Raw genomic sequence first — 22,600 nt, 5'->3', positions numbered from 1 at the left:
GTGCATAGTGTAACATAGTATAACAAAAATAAAAATCCCCAAACTAAAAACTGGGGCAAGAGTTGCGCTTGTTGTAAACAAATATGGTTCCGAAGGTTGTAATTTTGAACCCCAAATTTATTTTTGAGCCTTTAATACCCTTTCTTTCTAGCCTATCCAAAACCCACATTACGGTCCAAAGAAAGACCTTCTGATCAGTCTTCAAAAGATGTCAAGTCAGACAAATGAGAGTCTTGCCAGTGAACATAACACTCTGTTCCACAGCAGAAAGGACTCTAATCCCCAGCAGAAAGAGTCATACCGGAAACACTCCAAATCCCCAGCTGGAAAGTGATACAAATGAGAGAGTCTTATCGGTTAAAATCTTCACGGGCACCATAAGGCGATGAAAGTTTTAAAAAAAATGAGAGAGGCTTGATAGTGAAAACCCTTCGGGCACTACAAGTCGAATAAAGATTGAGAATCAGATGGAAATCACCATACAAAAGTTGTGAAAAGCGATTAACGACGAAGGACAGGCCATATGTGCATGTCATGACCATTAGAGTTGGTATCCACATTTGATAGGTTTTTATTTTATAGTTTCCTCATTAGAGAGTCATCTCTTTCCTTTGTCTTTTATTCTATTCCTTTTTATCTTTCTCCTTTCATAGAAAAATTCCCAAATAGAGTATGTTTGGTCAGAACGAGTAATGACTTCAAAATTTGCCATCAGATTTCCAATTATGCAAGACGAGATCTGACTAGTACATCCAAGTGGTATAGTCAGCAAGGAACAAGCGCGAGGCCAGTGTCAAGAAAGATATCCCCAACAAGAGGGAATTGACAAAAGGATTGACGAGTGTCAAGAGGGATATCCTCGCCGAAATCAAAGGTTATAAACCTCAAGGCCAAGGCCCGTGGACAAATCAAGAAAGAACAACGCGGAGAGCAATGAGCATGATTTGGGAAATTCATATGAGACTAAAAGGTCAGGGAAATGCCAGTTTTCGAGCTGTGCCACAAAAGAATAGGGATATCCCCAGCAGAAAGGGATCATCCCCAGCAAATAATATCATCCCCAGCAAGTTTTTTGGAACGCAGAGCAGGGAAGGAGAAAGGGAAAAGTCATCCCCAGTAGGAGTATCACAACCAACCACCACAGTCGAATCTTAAAGGAAATGGCATTGATGACGGAAAGGCATGCCATAAAGAAGATTATCAAACTGGGGCAGAATTTTGTTTTTCATTTTGAAAATTTTCTGGAAGTCAGGTATCCACATGGGGAGGAAGAAAGATAACACCAGTCTTAAGGTAAATGGGTTTTGAACCGGTGTTATCCCCAGCAGTGTTGAAAGAAAGAAAATAATGAGTTTTAATAAAAGGAGTTGTATCCCCAGCGGACAGAACCAAAGAGATGAAACTGGTGTTTAGAAAAAGCAAAAGCCATTATCATCCCCAGCAGCTTCCAGAAGAATGAAGCATCGATTTGAAGGGATAAAATTCCCCAGCAGCGTTATCCTCAACAACGTTATCCCAAGAAGATAACACTTTTATCCCCAGCAGTGTTGAGAGAAAAAAAAATTGAAGGAGGGGAAGAAAGGAGACTCCCCCAGTGGTATTATCCCCAGCAAGCAAGAACAAAGCAGCGCAAAGGAAAAAGAAAAGAAAAGAAGAAATTACAAAGGTAAGTTTCTCAAATCATTGATCTTTACATTTTCCTCCTAGGATAAAAAGTCCTAATCTGATGAATTTCCCTCCCGATACAATCTTAGTCCGATGAAATTTTCTCCTAAGATATCAAATCTTAGTCCGATGAATTTTTCTCCTAAGATATCAAATCTTAGTCCGATGAATTTTTCTCCTAAGATAGAAAACTTAGTCCGATGAATCTTTCTCCTAAGATCACAACAAAATGGACCTAGTTTGACGATTTATCTCCTAGAGTCACAATCTTGGTCCGATGGATTTTTTTTTCTCCCAAGATAAGATATCAAATCTTAGTCCGATGAAATTTTCTCCTAAGATACCAAATCTTAGTCCGATGAATTTTTCTCCTAAGATAGAAAACTTATTCCGATGAATCTTTCTCCTAAGATCACAACAAAATGGACCTAGTTTGACGATTTATCTCCTAGAGTCACAATCTTGGTCCGATGGAATTTTTTTCTCCCAAGATAAGATATCAAATCTTAGTCCGATCAAATTTTCTCCTAAGATACCAAATCTTAGTCCGATGAATTTTTCTCCTAAGATAGAAATTTTAGTCCGATGAAATTTTCTCCTAAGACACTAAATCTTAGTCCGATGAATCTTTCTCCTAAGATATCAAATTTTAGTCCGATGAATTTTTCTCCTAAGATATCAAATCTTAGTCCGATGAATTTTTCTCCTAAGATATCAAATCTTAGTCCGATGAATCTTTCTCCTAAGATCACAACAAAATGGACCTAGTTTGACGATTTATCTCCTGGAGTCAAAATCTTGGTCTGATGGAATTTTTCTCCCAAGATAATATAATAAAATCTTAGTCGGATGAATCTTCTCCTAGGATCAAAATCTAGTCTGATGAATTTTCTCCTAGGATAATTTGAAAAAAGAAGAAGTTTGAATTTGAAAAAAAGGGAGTCATTTTTTTTAGTTTTCTTAAGATTATCAATGTTCAATTGTTGTTGAGGTCAGGAACCCGCCTGAAGAAAGGAATGACGTTTATTTTTAAAGTTGTTGTTGAAATCAGGAGCCCGCCTGAAGAGAGGAAAGACATTTTATTTTTAAAAGTTGTTGAAATCTCGCCAACCTAAAGAAAGGAATGACATTTTATTTTTAAAGTTGAAGTCAGGAGCCCGCCTGAAGAGAGGAATGACGTTAAATTCCAAGATTGTTGAAGAAGTCAGGAGCCCGCCTGGAGAATGGAGGTTGTGTCATCTTTCAAAAGTCAAGGTGGAGTCAGGAGCCCACTTGCAGAACAGGAGAATACATTGAAGTTTGAAGTCAGTAAAGCAGAGGGTTACAACAAAAATCCCCAGCAGAAATCAGAAGGAAGACCACAAGTCGAGCTAGAAGTAAAGAAATACCAGAGGAAACACAAAGCAACAAGGCAGCAACAATCACATGACCAAGCTCGAGAATAAATCTTTGTAATTCATAGATCATAGCTTAGTATAACTTCTTGTTTTCTTTCTAGCAATGGTGTAATAAGGAGATCGAAAAGTAGTGGTAACAGCACGCAACAGCAGTAACAGTAACAGTAACATCGCAATCTCATGGTAGTCCCAGCTACCAAAACTTTCTGAACTACACGCGACCTGATTCCCTTATAACCAAGGATATGTAAGCTGTCCAAAACCAGGACTCGGTTGCGCCTTTCCTTTTTTATTTTCTTCCTATTTTGAATAACGATATGATCAAAAATTAGTCGCATTGTTCACTTTATCTTTGCCCGAAAACTCTTTGTGTTTTCGAGCAAAGAGGGGCAGCTGTGAACACCTAATTTTTGACAACATTTAATTTTTTTTATCACTTCTTTTATGTAAATATTTTAGGGGGTTTTAACCTACTATTATTTTAGATTTATTATACTTTTTATTATAGGATAAAAATACCAAAAAAAATTAAAAGCTGAATTATCACTATTAATATTTTTATTATTATTTTTTGTTTTTTTATATAAAAAAATCCGAAAATATTTTTTTTAAAAACAAAAATAATAATTCCGGGAATGATTTAAAAAATAAGAAAAAGGGAAGTATTGAATAAAAATATATATATAAAAAATAGGTAGAATTCTCTCTTTTTTTTTTAAAAAAGTAAAAGAATGTAGAAAATTTTAAAAAATAAAAAGTTTTGTGGAAATTTTAAAAAATTAAAAAGTAAAAGAAGGTTGGAATTAAAAAATAAATATAAAGGTATCTGAAAATTTTAAAAATTTAAAGTAATTGAAAGTAGCATTTTTGAAAGAAAAAGAAAAGATAGTGGTTTGTTTTTTTAAAGAAAAGTTAAATAAAGTGAGATTCTCTTTTAAAAAAATAAAAAGTGGGATTTTAAATAAGATAAAGTAATTAAAGTTGGAATTTTAAAAATAAAAGTAAATAAAGGTGGGATTTCTTTTTCTAAAAAAATAAAAGCAATTTGTAAGTGGGATTTCTTTTAATTAAAAAAATAAAAAAATAAAAAAATAAATCTGAAAATTTCGAAAATTTTGCTATAAATAGAAGAGAAAATTTAGGAAGAAGGGGGTGGGAAAAAGAGGAAAAACTAGATAGAGAGAAGAAAAAAAGAGGGGGCGGAGAGAGCAGTATACACTCGATATACACTCTGGATACACAGAATATACAGGGACAGAATTCATTTTGGAGAGAATAAAAAAGATAGAACCAAATTTTCTGAAATATTGAGAGCGGAAGAACACCATAGAAAGTTCAAATCTAGAAATAAAAAAACAAAGAGAGATTTTCGCACTATTTTTCTTCTCCATTTTTACTAGTTTTCTCCGTGTTGCTGGAATTTCTGGATTGAGGTGTTGAAGCTACTGTGTTGGGCTTTCTGCTGCTGTATGTTGCTGTGTTACATACTACTTTGCTGACCTTCTTCTTCTTGTATTGACAATACCAGGTACACAAACGATACACTGGTTCATCTTGTAAGCTACTCGAAACATGAATGCAAAAAATGAGAAAGATTTGAAGTTGTAGTTTAATGTAGTCTTTTCTTTCTTTTACTGTCTGTATGTAGAACATTCTATGCGCTGCCCATGTAAACTCTTTAAACGACTCACTTTCGAAACTTAACTATAATAACTCGAAAGTATGTAAATAAAGTAGGACATTTTCTTCATTTATTTTAGAGAAAAACGAAAAAAATAAAAAATGTAGTCATTCTAAGATTATCTTTTTAAAAATAAAAATAAATAATGAGATGAGCCTCGCCAAATAAAAATGCAAATTGCGGGGCCCTCAATAATTGGTCATAATAAATACTTAGAATTCGGGATGGACTATTTAGTGAATTTCACTGCCTTCCCCAAAGATAATAACGCGTTAGACTCTTTAGACGCGATTTAATTAAATTACATTCTTAAACTCGGGTGCACATTTATGTGACCCAAATCCAAATCTCAACGGAGTCGAAATGTGTCTCTAATCACGGGTACATTGATTGTGACGTGGTCCGAGATGCATGTCCATGACGTTGCAAATTCCTTTAAAAATAAGAATGAGATGAGCCTCACCGAATAAAAATACAAAATTGTGGGGCCCTCGGTAAATATTTGCTTTAAAATTGCTTAGACTTCGGGATGGACCGTTTATCAAAATTTCACGGCCCTACCCAAAGTAAATGATACGCTAGTCGCTTTAGGCGCGTCTTTTAATAATTTAATTTTCTTAAAACTCGGGTGCACATTTATGTGACCCAAATCCAAATCTCAACAGAGTTGAAATGTGCCAACAACCACGGGTGCATTGATGTGAGGTGGTTGGAGATGTATTTCCATGATGTTGCAATTCTTGAAAAAAAATATATAATAATAATGACGAAAGCGGTTAAAAGTTAAAACTTGCACATGAGCTCATAATTGTATAAAATCAGATAAACACGCCGAATATGACAGTTGAGCGACCGTGCTAGAACCATGGAACTCGGGAATGCCTAACACCTTCTCCCGGGTTAACAGAATTCCTTATCCGGATTTCTGGTTCGCGGACTGTAATACAGAGTCATTCTTTTCCTTGATTCGGGATTAAATTGGTGACTTGGGACACCCTAAATCTCCCAAGTGGCGACTCTGAAATAAACAAACAAATCCCATTTCGATTGTCCTTTAATTGGAAAAAACTCCTTCACCCCTCGCGGGGGCGGAAAAATGAGGTGTGATAATCGTGACTGCGGGTACGGATCCCGTGACGTAGTTGTGATATATAATTTCCAAATCCGGGGTACATTTATGTTACCCGGCCACAACTTCTAATAATGTTAATAAATTAAAATATGTTGTAGATCGTGAGTACGGTTTTCATGACACGGTTCACGATGTGTATCAAACAAACAAGTGTATGACAATCGTAACTTGTTCCAGAATAATTTCATAAATAATTAAAAGCGGTCAAAGGTTAAAAATGCAATAGGTATAAAATATGTAATTAATCAGATAATAGGCCAATAATAATAGTTGAGTGACCATGCTAAAACCATAGAATCCGGAAATGCCTAACACCTTCTCCGGGTTAACAAAATTCCTTATCCGGATTTTTGTGTTCACATACCATAAATAAGAGTCAACCTTCCTCAATTCGGCATTTTAAACTGGTGACTTGGGACACCCTAAACTATCCCAAATGGCGAATTTGAATTTGAATAAATAATCCTGTTCCGGTTATTGTCACTTTAATTGAAAAAACTCCCTTATATACCCTTTCGGGTAAAAAAGAGGTGTGACAGTTACGAGAAACAAAGTCCAACAACCATCATAGATTTAATAATAACACAGAGATAATATAACTATAAGAAAACATCATTAACTCAAAAACAAAAATGACATGGAAAAGCAGAACATAGCAAGAAGAGCAGTAGGTAATTAACAGATAATTAAAAGAAAGATATCAAATACAAAGAACTACATGACTAATTGACGAAAGGAAGAGGGGTCAGTTTTCACTGACCTTTTCCGGAGTAGCAAACGATGTAAGGATGATATGTGACTGTTTAAGAACCCGCCCTCAACAATCAACTCATAGTAGCCGAACTAGGGCAGGAATGAAAGAAAAGAGAAATTAGAGAAGAAATTGAATACTTAAACCAATAGAAAATTATTAGGCTTTTAGTGTGTGTTTGTGTGTTCTTTCAATGATCTTCTCTATGTTTGGTGAGAGCAATAAAAGCTCTATTTATAGTAACATTGAAGCCTTAGGGCTTCGTTATAGAGATAGTGGGAAGTGACGATCGAAGGATGATGAAAGAAAATTGGTAAAAGCAAAAGAGATCAAAGGGAAATTAGAGTCGTTTTTACCTTGGCACAAAAATGGTGGTAGAGGTCGACCGTTGAAGATCAAAGGGCCAATGGTCAAAGCCCAAGTCCAAAGGTCACTATGTTTGACCTCTTGGACAAAGAATAGTGATGATATATTCAAGATTCATAGCCTGCATGCATTGTCTCGAATGAACATGGAAATGAATGATGATATTCTCGTTTTCATCTTTTGGTATAGGGTTTCAGGATTTGAGATTCAAATTGTGGTAATGAAAATCGAAAAAACTCGGCGGGATTCTCGGTTGGATGAGAAAATAGGGATGTTTTTGGCTGATTTGAGTGACCTTGCACGAAGTTGTGCAAGGATTAGGGACTGATGGAGGTCTGCGAGCAGAGATAAAATTGAGAGGAAATGGGAAGAGAGTCGGTCGGTCGGTCGTGGTGAAAATGATTAGGGTTATGGGTAGTTCTCTAGTTAAAATAAGAGATGGGAGGGGAGTCGTTGGATCATTTTGATCAACGACTCCGAATTTTTTGAGGTTAAGAATAGATAAAAGATTTCATTATGAAAATATGAGGGCCTTTGGATCCTTTGATCCAAAGGTTGCGATGAAGCACCGAGGGATTTAAAATAAAAGGAAAAGCTAAGATTAATTGTGGACCGTTGATTATCAACGGTCTAGATTCCTCATGTTAGTTATATGAGTGTCTGGAGAGAGGTGATGTGGCATGCAACGATTGGCTTAACAGAAGTGGCACGAATTGCCAACTTGGACGGGGAAGGGGGGTTGTCAGATCGGGTCACGATGCATTGGGCCTGTGCTTTGGGCCAAAATTAGCTGGATAGGAATTGAGAACATAGCCACATGAATTAAAATTAAATAATTACAGTTGTAGCCTATTTAAGTTTATAACCCCCTTTATATAAATTGAATAGACTTTATTAGTCCCTATAATAAAACATAATTATCAAATATATTATTAGTTAATTAGTGTAATTAATTGGTTGTCAAAAATAATTGTAATACTTCGTCTATTAAATTATAAAAACTAATTTTGATTAATCAAAGTAATAAAGGTAATATAATTATTAAGACTAAATTATTAGTTGTAATAATTGTTCATAAAATTATGAAAGTTGGTTTAATTAATTAAAATAGTAAAAGTAGTATAATTTATAAATATTTAAGATTAAATTACTATTGATTATAGAATTAATATTACTAACTATTATTATACTTATTATATCATTTATATCTTGAGAAAATAGGTATTATTAATTTTAAAAATACTCCACTATATTTATTGTTGATTAATAAGTGTAAGAAATTTATTTTAAAAGGGAAGAGTCAAAATTGATCGTCAACAGGATCGACAAGACGAGATATTGTTACTTTGTTAGGCGGGAGCGACAAGGCGGGATATTGTTATTGTCGGGGTGGAGCGATATGTGTGGCTATTATTATTGTGACAGAGTTGCAGGCATGAGGTGCCATATGTTTGTGTTTCTATTTAATGATTTGTTGTCAAGCTGAACTTTTACTTGTTTGAGTTGTTATCACATGTTCTGAGGTTGTTGATGTTGTTTCTGTTAAATATTCTGCTATAAATTTTCTTTTGATATATTGCCCAAGTTATTTGATTAGTGAATATCACACGACTTGAACCTCGTCACTATTTCACCGAGGTTAGTCTTGATACTTATTAGGTACCGATTGTAGTATACTCATACTACGCTTATGTACATTTTTGTGCACATCCAAGTACTTCTAATCGGGCATATCACTAGAGAGGCGTGCTTGTGCTGGAGACTTCAAGGTACAGGGTATAACAACTTCAAATTAATGAAAGCTATGAAATACGATAATACTGCATGTGTGGATACAATTATCAACTTCCTAAAATCCGAAAAAACTGAGTCATAAGCTCTAAGAGGAATACATGTCAAGTTTCAAAGTGTACAATACTGTTGAAATACATAAATAGTAGAAATAGTAAAGAGGGTGACTCTGAGTCCCCGGGTGTGATTTGGATGGAATCCGGAACCATTTGGACTTGGTTGATTGCTGAACCATTGCTAAGTCTAGTGCAATCACACCTGCACACTTTGGGCCACAGGTGCGACACCGTAGAAGAGGCTTTCGAGCCACAAAAGTGAGAGTTGTGTTGGCAAGTTGTGACCGCAGGTGTGGTCGCTTATCCGCATAAACGGACGCACATGTGCGAAAGTGGCATCGCAGATGCGGATGTGAGTGGGCTGGGGAAGGACCACAGGTGTGGTCAATACTCCGCAAAAGTGGGCTCATCATTATGTGATAGAATTACTTAGTCTTAGAGACTAGGTGCCATCAAGATCCCTGCGGTGGGAGTTGGGTCGTGACACGTGTTGTGCTGTAAGACTGTAAGGTGATGATATTCTGGGCCCTTTGTCATTTATTTCTTATTTCGGTTATCATGTCGTTGTTCGTTTCTCTATTTTGTTATTATTTTTTCTGCTTATTACTCGTACCGATTTATAGTGGGTGTCTTGTCATAGTCTCATCACTACTTCGTCGAGGTTAGGCTCAATACTTACTAAGTAAATGGGATCGGTTGTACTCATATTGTATTTTTGCACTTTTTGTGCAGATTCCGGTGTTCAGGGGCGGATGTGGCATATACTCGGTGGGTTCAATTGAACCCATAACTTTCGATATGGAGTAAAAATTTATATGTAAAAATTCATTAAAATTACAAAAATAGTAAAGATGAACCCATAACTTTAAAATATAATGGGTTCAATGCTAAATTTTTTAAAAGTTGAACCCATATGGTTTAAATCCTAGATCCGCCTCTGCCGGTGTTGGTGTTGGTCCCAACGACGTTCAGAGGTGATTGCTCGGACCTTCTTCTTCTAGGAGACTTAAGGTAGTGTTGTTTGGCGATCGCAGTCCCTGAAGTCCCCTTCATATCTTCTCTGTTGTTAATCTTGTATCGGACATCTTTATATTTTATTTTAGACTTTATATGTAGTATTCTAGTAGCTCATGTACTCATGACACCAATTTCTAGGGATAGTCTTAGACAATGTTGGTTGTACACTTATTATTCTTTTATGCTATTTCACATTTTTATATTTATAAATGCTTCTTTTATTATTATACTGCTTTGGTTATTGTACTAATGTTGGCTTGCATAGCAAACAGAGGTTAGACGCCTCACAATTTCATGATCAAAATTTGGATCGTGGCATATATGTAATAAATCCATAAAAAATAGGCTCCTGCAATAAGTAAAATTTATAAGTATGCAATATGATGTTACAGTATTAAATAAGAATGCTTTTTTTTAACGAAAACCAAAATGGTCAGCACTCAGAAAATTGTTGTAATTTATCGTTCTTGATATTATAAAGGTGAAAAAGAAGAGGAAGAAGAAGAAGAAAGACTTTTAAAGAGTGGAGTGAGGGCCCCTTCCCTGCTATTGTCATTAGCCTTTTTGTTTTGTTATCTGCCAAAGCTTTTGGTCCAAAGAGGAGAAGACAAGATCTATTTCAATATTTCACTCCTCAAGGCGCGGGAAACAAAAGCACTTGAGCTCTCTATCATTACTTTTCAAGTCCTACTCCAAAAATACTACATTACCCTTTCTCAAAGTCTTCCCTTACGTTTGGTTGTTGATATGACTCGACAAATACTTGGCTTCTTTTTGTATTTCCAGTCTTCATTGTAACACTTATATATATGAACTTGACAAGAAAGATACACTTTTTACAAATAATGAAGTAAAATTGTAACTCATTACAATCAAGTAAAATTCTAAAGTTCTTTATGTACGGTGCATCTTATCTAAAGGGAACACACTTTTTTGACCGTCGTGGTATGATTGTCGGGCCCTCTCCTCATTCCGCCCTTCCTATTGGATAGCTGCCTTCGGGCTTTGCCTGCCCTGGAAAGACTCTTCTTGAAAGCGAGTTCAGTGACTCTCTGGTGAGGGGCACGAACGGTATTACATAGTTGCAACGAAGATACTTTTTTTTTCTCTTTCTGTTTTTTTAGGTCTTATCCAAAGGTAAAGGTCACATTGACATAGAATAATAAGGATTAGACCGCCCAGTGAGAAAGGCCCTGACCTTGCTAACCAAGTATCAAAAAGAAAGAGAGAGAAATCGGATATGAATAAGGAATAAGCAAGTCCCATTCAATAACCCATGCAACGATAGGAAATCCTTTTTTTTTTAAAGAGCCAATGCCTTAAGACAGACCCTAGTAACACTTATAAAGGAGCTAAGGGTTAATTTCACTGATGGTCACTCAATTATATTTCAATTTCACTAAAGTCACTCAACTATTTTTTGTCATTTAAAAGTAACTAAACTTTCACATTGTCACTTAAAAGTCATTTTGGCTCAAACCTCTACCATAAATATGACATGGCATAAAATTTAATGAGAAAAATCCAAACATAAATGTCACATAAGCTTAAATGGGCCATACCCACTTTAGATCCATTTCTTTCTTAATGTGATTTGACACATAACTCAAATGCTTTCAATTAAAAAAATTATTAAATTTTACATTAGTTTAAAATGATTATCCTATACTACAAAATTCTTGCCTTTTCTATTACATTGTGCCCATTTATAATTATTCTATACTAAAAAAATTCTTATCTTGTTTGTATGCCACATCCGAGTCGTTTTATAACTTTACTGAAGTTAAAATACTACTGTATCCAATTCACATAACATATTTATAATTTTCTAGTGAAATTAAATAGTATTGTATTCATCTTACATAACATATTAATGTATCATAAGCATACAATAATAATAACAATGCTAATAAAAGTCTATTTTCACAATGAACATGCAATTACAGACAACCTATTGCAATTGTTTATACAAAAGAAATATTGTATTTGTACGATAAAAACCCCACAAAAAAATCACAGACCTAATTTTATTAGGGGTGTTTTTCCCCCCTATTGAAACCCATTTGGGTTATGAGTCAAATCACATTAAGGGAGAAATGGATCTAAAGTGGGTATGGTCCATTTAAGCTTATGTGGCATTTATTTTTGAATTTTTCTCATTAAATTTTATGCCATGTCATATTTATGGTATGAGTTTGAGTCAAAATAACTTTTAAGTGACAAAAAATAGTTTAGTAACTTTAATGAAATTGAAACATAGTTGAGTGACCATCAGTGAAATTAACCCAGGGAACTAATCAATGTTGACAATATCAATCTAGCCCCGGGTTTCTTCACTAGAAATGATATCTTGTCCTAGTTGTATAGGTCTTTAAGACCATCTCCAACCCTAACACCAAATTTTACACCAAAATGGTGTAACACCAAATTTACTCCAACCATTACACCATTTTTTGTACCAAAAAAGAATATTTCTTCTCTCTTCTATATTATATTATTATCTTCTATTTAAATTTTATTTTTTATTTCCTTCAAATAAATTCTATCTTTTTTCTTTTTTCCATATTCATCATATATAATTCACATTCACCACTTATATAATCATTTATTACAAAATTATTTTAAAGGATAAATCATTTATTACAAAAACTAAACTTATGTTTTATGTTTTTTTAATGTATCCTCCCTTGATATACTTTAATTATAATGTATTTTTATTTTATGTATTATTAATTTTGTTTTTAAATTTTAGTTTTCACTTTTCAATTTTAGCAACATTAGATATCTTACATTTGCATTTTTCATTTTTAAATAATGGTTATATCTTTTTATAAAATTATAACATTAATAAAATTAACTTATAATTTTATATAAATATAATATATACAAAAATTAATATATCAAAAAATAGGATATAAAATTAAAATTATAAAGATCTTAATATAAAAATTAATTATATACACAATATATGATAAATTAAAAGTCCAAAAAATTAAAAGAAGAATAAAATAATAATAAATTAAATTTGGTGTTGATGAATAGTGTTGCACCAAATTTGGTGCAACATTATCCATGCACTATAATGGTGCAAGATTTAGTGTTCTATTGGAGCAAAAAAATACTAAATTTTACACCAAATTTAGATTTGGTGCAAAAAATAGTGCACCCTTGGAGATGCCCTAACACCCTTTCCTACTACCTCCCACGTACTCTTAACACCATTGGCATAACACTAACCAAACGCTTAGCCTTGGACCTTTTTAGGCACAAAACATTGTCATTGTTGAATTTTTTTGTACATTTCCTAAGAAGTTTTACTAAGTGCTTATGAGAACATCATTTCGGACGTTGATAATCTCGTTCTAGTTAGGTGCCCTAATGGTCGCGCAACATAAAAGGACCTCGGCTCTAGTATTGAATGAAATGTCTAAAATGTTGAAAATCTAAAACCACCATTCATTCTTAGAGCCCGTTTGGATATAAGAATTTTTTCACTTTTTTTTCCAAAATTTTTCACTTATTTCGAAATTAGTATTTGACCATAAAATTTTTAATTTTCACTTGAAGATTAATTTTGCAATTTTTCGAAAATTTGAAAAACTTCAAAAAGCTATTCTTCAAAATTTTCACTCAAATCACTCACAAAACTTAAAAAATAACCCAAAATTATATTCATGTCCAAACACAACTCTAATTTTCAAATACCATTTTCACTTGAATATTTTTTTTTTTTGGAATTTTACAATTCTTATGTCCAAACGCCCACTTATATCACAATAATTATTTTGGAGGGGTAATTTCGTCAAAGAAACATTGATTGAAAATTGAAAACTCAAATACAGCTGGCGGGGTGAAGGGCAGCGGGGGAATTAAGGTAAAAAATTCAAAATTTAAGGGTACCCCTCAAAATATATTTGGATAGGTGAACTAATTCAGACAGCGCACCACCAAAAACGCGGAGCAAATCCAAATTAAGGCAATATATTTGAGTATAGTAGTAGTATTGCCTTAGTATTTTTTTCTCTTTAATTACAATTACAATTACAATTACAATTACAATTACTTAACGTGTGTGCAATTCTCTGTTCACACTTGTCATTTCTTCGTATATTAACACTGAGATGTATTGAAGATTTCCTTCTGATTTATTTCCCATTACAAGAATTCCTTAGTGTTCCTGCTTTAGAAGAAAAGTTAGAGATTTTATGTGCCACTTCTTGTTGCTGCAGTAAGAATCTGAAAGGACTCATCTTTGACTGAAGAGAAGGTATGCTTCTTTTTGGGTCACCCATTTGGCTATTTTGAGTTCTTGAATGAATATTTGATTTTTATAAGTCTCCTTTTAACTCTAAGAGCAAGATGACCCAAGTTTGTGTTTCTGTTTTATGTGTTTTGTTATAGAAAAGATTTAATTTGGATAGACCCGTATGTTACTTGGAAATCTTGGTATCAAATTGGGGCGCTTGTTTTTTTTTTCTGCTTAGAAAATGATTTTATTGGGGTTTTAAGCAGAAGCTTTCAGTTTGTCCAAATCTATAAGATTTGGTGGATTAAGTTCAGTATAGCCGGTGAATAATTTGAAGATAATAAAAATCTATAACAGAATGAAAAAAAATGTCTATCTTTGTTTTTCTTTAGAGCAGTCTAAGGGGCCGTTTGGCCTACAAATTTTTTTACTTTTTTTTTTTAAATCAGCGTTTGGCCATGAAATCTTTGATTTTCACTTGAAGATGAATTTCATAATTTTTCGAAAATTTGAAAAACTCCAAAAGGTTGTTTTTTGAGTTTATCAAAATTTTCACTTCAAATGACTCACAAAAATTCAAAAGCAACCCAAACTTGTATTCATGTCCAAACACAACTCTAACTTTCTAATACCATTTTTACTTGAAATTTTTTTTCACTTTTTTTTTGGGTTTTTACGATTCTTATGTCCAAACGCCCACTAAATATTTAGCATGGTTCTCTTGGTTTCTTGGATGCAGGTAAGAGATGGGAAGAAGTCTTAGCCCAATACTTAGAAGACAACTGGAGAATTTGGATAAGGATGCTGAGAGTAGAAAATGTGCAATGAAAGCATTGAAGTCATATGTGAAAGAGCTAGATTCCAAGGCAATCCCTCTCTTTCTTGCTCAGGTTTCTGAAACTAAAGAATCCAATGCTTCATCCGGTGAATACACAATTTCACTCTATGAGGTACTTGCCCGTGTACATGGGCCGAAAATTGTTCCTCAAATTGATAACATCATGAGCACTATTATCAAGACCCTTACATCCAGTGCTGGTTCTTTTGCTCTTCACCAAGCTTGTTCAAAAGTTGTTCCAGCCATTGCGAGGTATGGTATGGACCCAACTACACCAGAGGAAAAGAAGAGATACATTATACACTCCCTCTCTAAGCCCCTTTCAGATTGTCTTCTCGGGAGTCAGGAGAGTTTATCTTCTGGAGCTGCTCTCTGCCTAAAGGCTCTTGTGGATTCTGATAATTGGCGTGTTGCTTCAAATGAGATGGTTCATGAGGTTTGTCAAAGAGTTGCCGGTGCTTTGGAGAAGCATACTCAAACCAATTCTCATATGGCTCTAGTCACTTCTTTAGCCAAACATAATAGCTTAATCATGGAAGCTTATGCAAGATTGTTGATACAGTCTGGATTACAAATTATAAATAGTAGCAGCGGCGAAGGAGTTTCTCAAAAAAGATTGTCTGCCATTCATATGGTCAACTCTTTGATGAAGCATTTGGATCAAAGAAGCATACAATCTGAGGTTAGAATGGTTATTGAGGAGATGGAAAAATGTCAATCTGATAAGATGCTTTATGTTAGAGGGGCTGCATTTGAAGCATTACAGACTGCAAAGAAAATATGCTCTGAGAAGGTTCCAAAATTTGAGAGAGATGTGGATTCAACGACTGGATCCAACTTTGACAGTAGAGGGAACATTATATGGAGCTCCGGTGACCAATCACCTTTAACTGCATCACCAGAATCACACACAGTTAACTCATTTGTTGACTATGAACCATTCATGGACTCCCCTCTTTCAATAAATCAGGGTAATGATAGAAGGAGTGTGAACCGAAAACTTTGGAGAAGGAGTGGAAATGGTGGTGTAGATGTGTCTCTAAAGGATGGCATCTTCTCAGAATTCACCCATGGAAATGGCGTCACACACTCTGAGGTTCATAACGATTTTGGAGATAACACTGCTGTGTTTGCTGGATTTTTGCCAGGATCTGCTCGAAATGGTTTTGTCAGAAGTGCTACTCCCAGTCCTCAGGTAAAACATGTTATTGACTACCGTTCTTTGCCTAGTTTATATAGTGTTATTTCTAACCAGCAAATAATTTCTGAAAATAGCGGGGAGCACTTTGGAGTTAAAAAGTACCTTGTGCATTTATAAAGTAGAGAAAATAACAATTCAGTTATTTGAGATGTAGAGCACATTAAAGGAATACACAGAATAGATGGGTTCCCTCTAGTGCATGTGCGACAAAACTAATTAAAGAGCAATCTTAGAAGTAAAATTTTTGATACATGATTTCTATGGTCTGTGCAAAGAACCAAATGGAGGTTGTAAAATATTCTAGAAGATGTCAACTGTTTTTGCTTTCTGTACTTTTTTTTTTCAGAACAAGTGTGGCGTTTTGACTCAGGGAATAGTTCTGCATTAGTCATATGCTACATTTCTGATGGATAACTTTGGTTGGAAATTTATCAAGGAGATAGAGTTGCAACAATTATAATCTAATTTTTGTCATTATTCCACTAATAATATTATTTTATGAACTTTCATAATTCAAAATTTTGAAATTCATTTAATAGACCAAATTTAAACTGTGATGTGATGATTTTGTATCAAACAACTTGTCAATTGTACAATTTTTAACATTTTATCCCATGAATATTAAAAAGATACACAATTCAAATTGAACTTCTCAACTCTTTGCTCAGTCAATTGTCTCACATTATATGAGCTGGAGGGAGTAGTAAGTTGAAACTTGGTATAGTTCTGATAGGAAATATAAAACAACTGAAAAGAATAAACGACCAAGTTCATAATGCATTATTGATAGTTCAGATGACAGTTTGTTTGACAAAATTAAATGATACTGTGATTGTTCCAAAGAAGCATTGGATTTCTTTGAGCTTACTATGAAATGCATTATTTGAAATTGAGACCCTACTTTGGCGTGTTATCAGTAAATATCAAGATATGAAGTTGAAGATATGATGGTATTGTTCACATTGCTTGTTTTGTGCTTCAGAGGTCACGTTCTCATGTTAATGTCGAAAGTGTGAAGATCTTTGCGACGCCAAGAAAACTTATTCATCTCCTTCAGGATGCCAATGATGTGAACTCAGACTTTTCTGAGAGGAAAACCAGAAGGTTTAGGAGCCCTTCCTTGTGCAGATGTGAACGCAGTCCAGCAAGGTCCGAAGAAAATGGCCTCTTCAATCGTAAAAGATGCGAGGATAGAGATGGGACATTATCTAATGATGATAAACAATGCCATCTAAACTCAGAATCGGTATCTTCAACAGATAATGCTCAAGCTGATGGAGATTTGCAAGTATCTTCAGACGACGTTGCCCGAAATGGAACAGAATCGCAAGGTGTAATTCACTATAAAGGCTATACTTCTACTCGCATATTGTTTTTTGGTATCTTAGTTGTACTTTTGGCAGCCTTCATACTTTTGTTGTGGATAGGGGATAAAGACCAAAGCTACAATCTGGTTCCCACCTAGATATGTAGTTGGTCTTTTGTAATACATCCCACTCTTAGACAGTGGGTGCTAGATAGGACCTTCAGTATCTTAATTTTCTCATTTAGGATTAATGTACTTTGTTACAGAACTAGTATCCCATCATCCGAATTGATTATTCAGACGCTAATATGAAACTAATTGAAGGTTTGTTTTTGGAGAAAGATATTGTCATTTCATCATGCAGTTGTCAATAGGCATGATTCTTCAAATCTGTTTAATTTTCCAATAAAATTTGATTTCTATAGCTTGTTGAGTAAATTGATGAATGAAATTATATCTGCAAGTTGTAGCCAAGATAACGAGGAGGGAAAACACGGGCAACAGGAGAACAGAGCTCTCCTTCTAACAATCAAATGGTATTTCAAACCAATTGTATCTGCTTGGTTTAGGTGGTTTGTCTTGTGATGGTGTTGTCTTCCATCTGTTGATTTGTTTAGTCACTAATGAGAGCTCCATTCTGTGTGAAAATGAGTTCATCTGCTGGTTCAGAAATTCACATATTTGGGTTATGCAAACTTTGTTTACCTCTCCATTCACTCTGTGATTCTATGATTATTGGTCGAAGCAAAGCGGCTTGCCCAACACATATATATGAATATCTTCCATAACTTTCATGACTGGAGCCAGGACTCAGCATGTACACTTCTTTGAACCCGTCCCGTCCTACTACCACTGAGTTTCTTCTTCCCTGTTGATGAGTAATTATCAAATGTCAAGAATAAATTAGCAGCTATATCGCTTAATGCCCATAAAGAAAGACACTTTACCCGATCAATGAGTGTGAAGTTCCTGGGTGCACTTTGATAAATTTTGCTCATTTCCTCAGTCAAATGCTTGTAGTTGTCAGTTTCTTCACCCTCCAACTCTTGTTCTGTTTCTCTTGCAATTGTCTCATTTGTACTCCAGCTGGAGAATATTCCCCCAATTGATTTAGGATCCCAAAATCTTTTAGAAACCTGATTCTTTTTCTTCCCAAAGCCAGGAGGAAGGATGCTGAAGTTAGCCAAAAATGGAGGCTTGTTGAAGAAATCTGAACCTTCCAATCCGACTGCATAACTGGCTTCTGGTGTGCTTACTGTAAGATGGCTAAGAACTGAACCCATCATTCGGAGCCGTGACTTACCTAAATTAAAGACTTTAATCTCTGAAGTTAAAACATCTTGTTGCAAAGTAACCATATACTTAGCTTCAATCTTTCCATCTGAACTTGTACAAATCAATTCCACCTGCAATTCCAACTCGGACGTGTAACCACAAATGAAAGAGAGAGCTAATCTAATAGTAGGATCCAAAGGTACCTGAATAGATTCTTGAGGATCTCCTTTAACTTGATGAAGAACCCAAGAACTTGGAGACCATGAAAGACCATGATCGTTGTCGCAAATGCAGGCTAGTGAAACTCCTCCTTCAATGACTGGTGAACCATTCTGTCCTTGTGAGACAGTGGTATGCAACAACTCCAATGTGCCTCCATGCCACATTTGAGCTTTGTATGATGTGATCAAACCACTTGGAAGCATCAAGTTAGCTATACTTCCGTTCTCCAATGCCATGCGGACAACACAGCTGTCATTAACTCTTGTGAAGGTAACTCCATGTCCACTGAACTCACTTTCCAAGTATTCCGTGTCGATGGGTGGGTATGAGATGGAAGCTACCCCTGGCAATTGAATATTTCTTGTTAAGCTAGTGTACTGGAGGGGACTGCAGAGATGTGGAGGAAATATGGATTTGCTCACTGATCTAGAAATTGGAGAAGCTGAGATTATATTTGGAGAGAGGAGACAAGTGTTAATGGTAGCCATGCCAGAAGAAGAAGAAAGAATGGGGTGAGGTGTTTTTGAAGACGACTGAGTTTTATTATCCTTGTTCCATGATATGATATTTCACAATAACTTTTGGTTGGCTAAGGTTGAACATTTGAAAGAGTGTGGATTATGCTCCCTTTTTTATATGATATTTTGGGTGGTGGTCCTAACTTTGTTCTTTCATTTTTCTCTTTTCAGGATAGGATTTATTTATGGATGTAAATTGCGATTCTATTAACATGTCTAAGCTTATCTTTCTAATTGCTGCAGTTTAAAGAATGTATCTCTAGCTCACCCATTTTCTGCTTGTTAACGATCATTTGCTTGGAAGGATTTAACTGTTAAAAGCAAGGAAACGAACATTTGATATTGCATAATATTGATAACAACAGTTAGGCTTTAGGAGGAGGATACAAAAAGGGAATTTTCAATTATATTCAACTAAGTACATTTGATATTTGCATAATATTGGAGTTTCTTGATAAAGAAATCAAGAGGTACATAAAGCTTGTAAAAAGAAAATATGTACTCCAGTTTCAAACTATAAATTATCATGCTCAATTACTTGTGCTCCTCTCCACTCTTCACCAGGATTCACAACAAGAGGAACCAACATTGAAGCAGGGCCCGTGCAGATAAAGTATTCCTTCCCATACTTGTCCGAAAATGAACCCGGACTTGATAGGTAAATATCTTCAAACCCCATACGTATTATCCTGAAGAAGAGCTCACGGCCCTGGGAAAAAACAAAAATGTTATAAAGCGCGCCATTAATAGTAGAAACAGCAAGCATGATAATCCACTAGTCTTTTGTTTTGAATGTGATATACCTGATCAATTGTTTCATATTTTGAAGGTATTGAATTATAAAATTCCTTTGCTCTTTCTTCTGGTGGAACACTGTAAAGTCTACTGAGCTTGTGCTTCAATACAGTGATGGGAACATCTTGAGCAGACCATATTCCCGGCTTCAATTCTGGCTCCCAACCAAACGAGAATAAACCAGGCTCCTCAGTTTTCATAGCTTCCCCTGGAGATAAAATTTCAAAGGGAGAAGACAAAGGAGGATGTGCGCAATAAGTGCAGCTGCGGAGTCCTTGTATTCCTGTACCCCCTCTTGTCTTAGACTTCAAATGGCTTAGTATAGCACTCGTTAACTTGACAGGTTTGCGGCCATTGTTCTTCACTATAACTGCTGTTGCCATGCTCAGTGGATAGAGTGACACCACATAGTTAATATCGAGACTCCCTCTGCTGCAGCTCAATTCAACCTGAAATTTTTAGTACATAGTGTCTGTCACAGTTATACAGATGCATCCCCTTTTTGAGAACAACAACAACAACAACAAGAAGAAGCCCAGTATTTTCCCACAAGTGGGGTCTGGGGAGGGTGGGATGTATGCAGCCTTACCTCTATCCTAGAAGGACAGAAAGGCTATTTTCGATAGACGCTCGGCTGGAGAACCGATGACATAAGTAATGACAACAAGATATCAAGAAGGAATAACAATAAGATAAAAATGCTGAAGCCAAGAAAGCAGTTGAACGCTAGGTAATAATAGCAATCTATGAATAAAAGGATATCATACTAGCATTAATGCCAGCGAACTGGGAAAGACAAAGTGATACGCTCGACTACCTACTAGCCTTCTACCCTAATCCTTGACCTCCACACCCTCTTATCTAGAGCCATGTCCTCAGTCAACTCTAGCGGGGAATGTCACGCCTAATAACCTCGCCCCAAGACTTCTTAGGCCTACCTCTACCCCTCCTGATACCCACTGACGCTAACCTCTCGCACCTTCGGACTGGGGCTTCTATACAACATCCCCTTTTTGAGAAATTAAGAAAAATAGCATTTAAACAAGAAAGATAGTATTTCTTTGTGAAAGGGAAAGCTACTTTCTGAACACAACATATTCTCATAGCTAATGGCAAGATTTGGTTTGCCTTTTCCAAATTCAAGAAAGTTAAATTGATATCATGGTGCTTATCCTACCAACATATATTGCAATGATCATTCAGTCAAGAAACAATTGGTTGAAACAGTAGTGAAAACTGAGTAGTAACTGACCTGGAGAGCATCAATAGAGTCAGAATCAACATCTGTGACAGTCCACTCAGAAGAAGCTTTGGCTGTTGTTGTTGACAATTTATTAGGCTCCAAGATTTCATTGATTACCAGAGCAATGCCACCTCTAGAATTAGAAGAAAAAGAGGAAGGAGGAGGAGGAAGGGTGTAAAGGACTTCCTCAAAACCATCATCTTTCCAATAAACTTTAGGCTTGTAAGAAGTTATATGGGCATTGGGTATCTGTAGCTTCACTGAGCTTCCATTTCTAACACTCAGCTCAACTGTCCCTTCAGACTCACTAAATTTTATGCCTTTACGACCGAATTTCTGTTCAAGACTTTCTGTAGTTGTGGTGTTGGCTGCAGTTGAAGCTTTAGTTACATTGAGCTTAGGTAAAGAAAGAGATAAAAGAGCTCCAGCCATTCTTAACCACCAACAAGAGAAACAAAGAGAGAGTTTATGGGAGCTTAGCTTCCACAAACACAGAGAGCAGTGAGTGCATAGTGGCTAAGGCCTATCTCCACCTCCTCCTTTCTTTCTCCAAAAACTTACTTTGGCACATTCTGGTACAGTGACCACTAAGCCCAAATAAGACATTTTCCTACCCTTGTTTTTTTCCATACGCTTTATTAACAAATTGTTCATTCCACCTATTTATTAAAAAAATATACTAGTACAATACTTTCAATGACCAAGACTTTCCAAAAATTGTACCTTTATAGATTCACCTAAAATAGATCATATTGCAAATAACCAAAGAGTTTCCACCAAGTAAAATGTATTCCCTGGTTTAATTTTTGTGTAACGCTGTTTGACAAAGCTTTGTACACTGCATAAGCTGAACATAGGAATGTGAATTGGAGGTATTTTCTATTTCTCTTTTTCCTAGGGAAAGTTCAATGCGTAGAACCATAATTTGAAGGTCGCTATTGGTTGCCTCTCCATCTTGTATCACTAAAGTACATGGTTGAAATTTCACCAAAAAGTTAAAAGAAAATTGAAGAAACGATGTAACTAGGTCCCAACTATGCAACTTTACCCATGAATTAATAGCACATCTACTAGTCGTAAATACAATTAATCTCGCTAAT

At 35.3% G+C, this 22,600-nt stretch overlaps 3 protein-coding genes across 3 annotated transcripts; 1 reads left to right on the top strand and 2 right to left on the bottom strand.

Moving 5' to 3' along the window:
* The first annotated feature begins 13,813 nt into the window (after nucleotides 1-13,813).
* On the top strand, nucleotides 13,814-17,788 carry LOC107777779 (protein SINE1). Its single transcript, XM_016597911.2, has 3 exons — nucleotides 13,814-14,123; nucleotides 14,842-16,135; nucleotides 17,124-17,788. Exons 2-3 carry the CDS (start codon nucleotides 14,849-14,851, stop codon nucleotides 17,604-17,606), a joined length of 1,770 nt encoding a protein of 589 aa, XP_016453397.1. The 5' UTR covers nucleotides 13,814-14,123; nucleotides 14,842-14,848; the 3' UTR covers nucleotides 17,607-17,788.
* Nucleotides 17,789-17,836: 48 nt separating this feature from the next.
* Nucleotides 17,837-19,554, bottom strand: LOC107777780 (protein NDH-DEPENDENT CYCLIC ELECTRON FLOW 5). Its single transcript, XM_016597912.2, has 3 exons — nucleotides 18,926-19,554; nucleotides 18,395-18,853; nucleotides 17,837-18,315 (listed from the first exon to the last, which is right to left on the bottom strand). The coding sequence occupies exons 1-3, from the start codon at nucleotides 19,430-19,432 to the stop codon at nucleotides 18,121-18,123; spliced, it is 1,161 nt and encodes a 386-aa protein (XP_016453398.2). The 5' UTR covers nucleotides 19,433-19,554; the 3' UTR covers nucleotides 17,837-18,120.
* Nucleotides 19,555-19,846: 292 nt separating this feature from the next.
* Nucleotides 19,847-22,105, bottom strand: LOC107777778 (photosynthetic NDH subunit of subcomplex B 2, chloroplastic-like). Its single transcript, XM_016597909.2, has 3 exons — nucleotides 21,510-22,105; nucleotides 20,266-20,706; nucleotides 19,847-20,171 (listed from the first exon to the last, which is right to left on the bottom strand). Exons 1-3 carry the CDS (start codon nucleotides 21,930-21,932, stop codon nucleotides 19,977-19,979), a joined length of 1,059 nt encoding a protein of 352 aa, XP_016453395.1. The 5' UTR covers nucleotides 21,933-22,105; the 3' UTR covers nucleotides 19,847-19,976.
* Between the last annotated feature and the right edge of the window lie 495 nt (nucleotides 22,106-22,600).

Source organism: Nicotiana tabacum, chromosome 6, assembly GCF_000715075.1.
Source record: "Nicotiana tabacum cultivar K326 chromosome 6, ASM71507v2, whole genome shotgun sequence".
NCBI lineage: Eukaryota > Viridiplantae > Streptophyta > Magnoliopsida > Solanales > Solanaceae > Nicotiana > Nicotiana tabacum.
This window is presented reverse-complemented; position numbering and strand designations above follow the sequence as displayed.